Source organism: Mandrillus leucophaeus, unplaced genomic scaffold (genome assembly GCF_000951045.1).
Source record: "Mandrillus leucophaeus isolate KB7577 unplaced genomic scaffold, Mleu.le_1.0 Scaffold18, whole genome shotgun sequence".
Classification (NCBI taxonomy): domain Eukaryota; kingdom Metazoa; phylum Chordata; class Mammalia; order Primates; family Cercopithecidae; genus Mandrillus; species Mandrillus leucophaeus.
The window spans coordinates 656,278-661,156 of record NW_012101809.1 but is presented as its reverse complement, the minus strand read 5'-3'; the positions used below and the strand labels follow the sequence as shown (position 1 = coordinate 661,156).

Sequence of the window (4,879 nt, the reverse complement as noted above, 5' to 3'; positions counted from 1 at the left end):
TGTTTATCCAGGATTTAGTTTATAAGTTTTGGGATTTTTCTCACTTCCGTGTTCAGTCAACAAACATTTATTGAGCATTTGGGGAAGACAGATAATGCACAATGGAAACATAATGTGTTTGATGATATTTAGTGCCATGAAGAAAAATAAATTAGGGTCAGGAGACAGAAAGTGTGCTAGGGGAGTACCATTTTATATAGGATCATCAAGCGAAATCTCTTTGGTAAGGTGACATCTGAGTGGAAGCTGGGGAAGTAAGGGAGCCAGTCATGCAGACATCTGTGGGAGAGCATTTCTAAAATAAATCAGTAGCACTCAGTGGCGGGGTCAAGAGGGCATCAAAATCACTAAGGGAATTTTTCTAAGCTAGTAAGCCTCTCCCCCTCCCCCCACACCGCAGCCTCTACTGCACTTCTCTAGAGGAAGCAGAATCTTAGGGTGGGAGCAGGTAAGGATGCAGAGATTTGAAGTTTCCATGGTAATTGTGATGTGTCTTCCCTGTTGGAGAACCTCTGTTGTAGATCTTTCTATTGTTCTCTGACTGTTCCCTTAGTTTAACTCAGGGATAACAGACTTTTTCTATGTCAGAACTAGTATTTGGTCTCTTCTTCTTCTCATTTTAATAAATACCATTTACCTTGGAATACAGGGGCTTTTGTGGCAGGGCTAGATGCTGGGCTTGTTTACAACTCCTTTCCCAAAATGGGGGAATCCTGGATCCCAGAGGACCTCTTTACCTTCTCCCCCATCCTGAGGAATGTTTTTGAGAATCCCACCACGGTGCAGTTTGATCACCGGATTCTGGTAAGTGTAGCTGGTGGGTACCTGCCAGAGAGCACAGGAGCCTATCATAGGCTTTGGGGTGTCAGTGAAGCACTGATGGCAACACTGACAGAGTAGAGCAGGAACTATACTTTCTGCTCTCTTTGGAGAAATTTTAGGACCATTTCTCTAATCTAATGTCTTTGTCCTCATTACTCACCCCTGTCCCCCCAACCCCCTACCCCAGCCAAATTCTAGCTTTCAGGACATTGCCAGCTTCTTAAAGTTCGAATGTGCCTTTTACCACTTGGCAAGTGATAACCTCCCTCAATCCTGCACCTACCTAGAAAGTCATTTCAGCAGAAATGTGGTTGAGTAGAGAAGAGAATGCAGAGACCATAGTTGCTAAGCACATAGCTCTCGGAGCTAAACCAGAAGCTCAAGGAGCCAGGAGCTTCACTAGTTACTTTTCATTCTGTTTAAGCTAATATGTTTTGAGGTTCTGCTATGGGCCATTTAAAGATTAGCTTGGAGGCCTGTGTGTGATGAATTGGAGCGGGGAAAGATGAGCAGTAAGGAGACTGTGAGAAGCATAGTGCTGCTGTGCGATGCCAGGGAGAGCGCGCTGGAGATGGGGCCTACATGGTAGGAGTGGGACTTGAGAAGAATGATGCATTTGAGAGAGAATTTAAAGGAACAGAGGCTGGGCACAGTGGCTCACACCTATAATCCTAGCACTTTGGGGGGCTGAGGCGAGAGGATTGCTTGAGCCCAGGAGTTTGAGACTGCAGCGAGCTGTGATCACGTTACTGCACTCTAGCCTGGGAGACAGAGTGAGAGCCTGTCTCTTAAACAATTAAATTTAATTTAAAAATAAGAGCAGTGGGCACAGTGGCTCATGCCTGTAATCCCAGCCCTTTGGGAGGCTAAGGCAAGAGGATTGCTTGAGCCCAAGAGTTCAAGACCAGCCTGGGCAACACAGGGAGACCTCATCTCTACAATAAATAAATAAATAAAGGAAGAGAGTTAATAACATTGGCTGTCAGGAATGAAGGTGAAGAAAGATCAAGTGAAAGTCCAAAGTGTCTTCTGTAGCATGCCTAAAACATGACTTATAGCGATGGGGCCATCGGAATGAGTGTGGAGCTAGAGGTGGGAGGATGTCATCAGATGCAGGCATGTTGAGTGTGAGATGAGAGCAGCACATCCAGAGAGAGGGGGCCAGAGGACTGAGTTGTCCAATGGGGGCTGGGCTGAAGCGTGTTACCTGGTGTGGGCTGAGTCCCCACCTGCACACAGTATCTTAGCATAAGTAAAGCCTGGTTGAAATTGTCATTGTGGACAGCTCTGAAAAGGAAACGATGTGAAATAAATGTAGAAATATGATAGAAAACATTCTCCCTGATACCGTGGGAGAGGAAGGGGACCATTATTGCCAGTCCTGGACCCTTGTTCTGAAGAGATAGTAATGAAAATGAGACTTTAGGTCTTTTTTAGCACCAGCTGGCAGCACCAGCACTTTCTCCACTCACAGCCCAGGAAAATAATAACCCTCATGTGCTGGGGTCAGCCCTGCTTTAAGAATATAGGATTAGAGATACGGTTAGGGATAAGGACGCAAAGAGTGACTTAAAAATGAGAGGACACCCATATTGGAAAGTGGATGAGATCACTGAGAGCGAGGGTGTATGAAGTGGTACATATAGCATCTTAGGTGGATCCCTAGGTGATACCGATGTTTAAGTGGCAAGCAGAAGAGGATGGTGGAAGAGACAGCCTGTGGAGAAGTAATCAGGGTGGGACTGCGGGGAGGTTCTCTGTGACTGGTACAGGAAAGTACTTCATGGTTGCTGAATGGTTCTAGAGGAAGTACATGTAAGGTGAGTAGAAACCTGGCACTTCTATCTAATGTGATAGAATCTTTCTTCCCTGCAGGGAATCACTTCAGTCACTGCCGTTACAGTGCTCTACTTCCTCTCTCGGAGAATTCCCCTTCCTAGAAGGACCAAGATGGCAGCAGTGACTCTGCTGGCTTTGGCGTATACACAGGTATAAACCACTTCTTTTTGTTCTGACAGTATCCCCAATACAAAGTTAAAAAAGGGGCAGGGCACAGTGGCTCATGGCTGTAATCCCAGCACTTTGGGAGGCTAGGTGGGCATATCACTTGAGCCAGGAATTTGAGACCAGCCTAGGCACCATGGCAAAACCCCATCTGTACAAAAAAATAAAAAATTAGAGGCATGGTGGTGTTTGCCTGTAGTCCAAACTACTCAGGAGGCTAAGATGGGAGGATCACCTGAGCCAGGGAGGTTGAGGCTGCAGTGAGTCAAGATCACACTGCTGCACCCTAGCCTAGACAACAGAGTGAGACCCTGTTTAAAAAAAAAAAAAAAAAGAAAAGTGACAGACTAGGAGAAAATATTTTTCCATATTTATAATAAATTTAAAAATTAATAACTGGAAAATAAGTAAAGGATATCAATACACAATTACCACGAAAAGAATGATTAATGACCAGTAAACATGAAAAGCTGTTCAGCTTCACTCATAATCAAAGGAGCAAATTTAAAAAATAAATACCATTTTGTGCCCATCAAATTGGAAAAAAATGAAAAAAAAAAATCAGGTATTGCCATGGGCATAGGAAAATGGATACCTTCAGATATTCTTGGTGAGAGCATGAGTTAGTACAGTTTTTCCCAGAGGGCAATTTGGCAATATCTTTTTTTATTTTTTTTGGAGACGGAGTCTCACTCTGTCACCCAGGCTGGCAATATCTTTTAAAAGTTAAATGGATAATTCTTTGGCCCAGCAAATGGACTTATTAGTGTCTGTCCTAGAAACAGTCCAATGCACAAAGACTTTTATATGAGAAAATTCATCATAGAATTGTGGTAGTGAAAAATTGGAAACAACCTAAACAGTTAAAAAACTCTGGGCTGGGCACAGTGGCTCACGCCTGTAATCCCAGCACTTTGGGAAAGGCCAAGGTGGGTGGATTACTGAGGTCAGGAGTTCGAGACCAGCCTGGCTGACATGGCAAAACTCCATCTCAACTAAACAATACAAAAATTAGCTGGGCGTGGTGGCACACACGTGTGATCCTAGCTACTCGGGAGGCTGAGGCAGGAGAATTGCTTGAGCCCTGGAGGTGGAGGTTGCAGTGAGCCGAGATCATGCCATTGCACTCCAGCCTGGCAGACAGAGTGAAACTCTGTCTCAAGACAAAACAAAACAAAACAAAACAAAACAAAACAAAACTATGGTATATCCATACTATGTGATACTGCACAGCAGTTTAATAAGATCTCAATACATACCGTATATTGCTAAATGAAAAAAAGCAAGTGATAAAACAATATGTTTTTTAAAAGCACAAAACTATATATTTCTCTATAAACATATTAAAGTACAAGGGTGCAGAAACTGGTAACAGTGACTGCTCTGGGGAACTGGGATGGAATGAAGGATAATTAAGGGGAATTTTAGGGTTATCAATTTTGGTCGAATTTCTTTCATTGTAAGCATATTTGCTTGTGAAATTAAAAATGTGTGTATTTTAAGTGCTCTGATAGGAGGATGTGGAGGTTTGTGTGTGGTTATCCATGCCTGGTCATTTTCAATGTGAACTTTGGGTTACTGCCTTTCCTATTGCCTTCTTTCCTTTGTGACAGGTGGGCTTGGGCATCAGCACGCTGCTGATGTACGTCCCAACTCCTCTGGCCGCCACTCACCAGTCAGGCTCCTTGGCTTTGCTCACTGGTGCTCTTTGGCTGATGAATGAACTCCGAAGAGTCCCAAAATGATTCTTAGAGGACCAGCTTCTTGGGACTGTGACTGCTTTTGAGAGCTCTTCAGAGATCCTAAGAACTTGGGCTTTTCTACGAGATGACCTTGACATACCCAGTGGTTTCCAAATGGTCAACTTACTTAAAAATCTTTTCCTGTTTTGAGATAGTCACTGGATCAATAATGCATTAAGTGTGGTTACCCTAAAGGTTCCCTGTAAATCTGCTTTTCATGTTGAAAATCAGTTTTAATGTAGAGAAAGAAATGTCTGCCATTTACTGCCTAACAGGCTTTGTGTCAGGTTTTTCAGTGTTGGCAAGCTCTT

The 4,879-nt window shown here is 43.6% G+C and overlaps 1 protein-coding gene across 3 annotated transcripts in view; it reads left to right on the top strand.

The window, feature by feature from the left end:
* The window catches only part of LOC105537737 (cytochrome c oxidase assembly protein COX15 homolog), a 32,755-nt gene that overhangs the window by 22,800 nt on the left and 5,076 nt on the right, over positions 1-4,879 (top strand). For 2 of the 3 annotated variants that reach the window (XM_011977379.1, XM_011977378.1), the window contains exon 8: positions 2,698-2,811. In XM_011977379.1, coding sequence (XP_011832769.1) covers positions 2,698-2,811 — 114 coding nt within the window. Of the gene's footprint in view, positions 1-2,697; positions 2,812-4,439; positions 4,837-4,879 lie in introns of those variants that run through there. The other variant, XM_011977377.1, reaches the window with a different exon arrangement.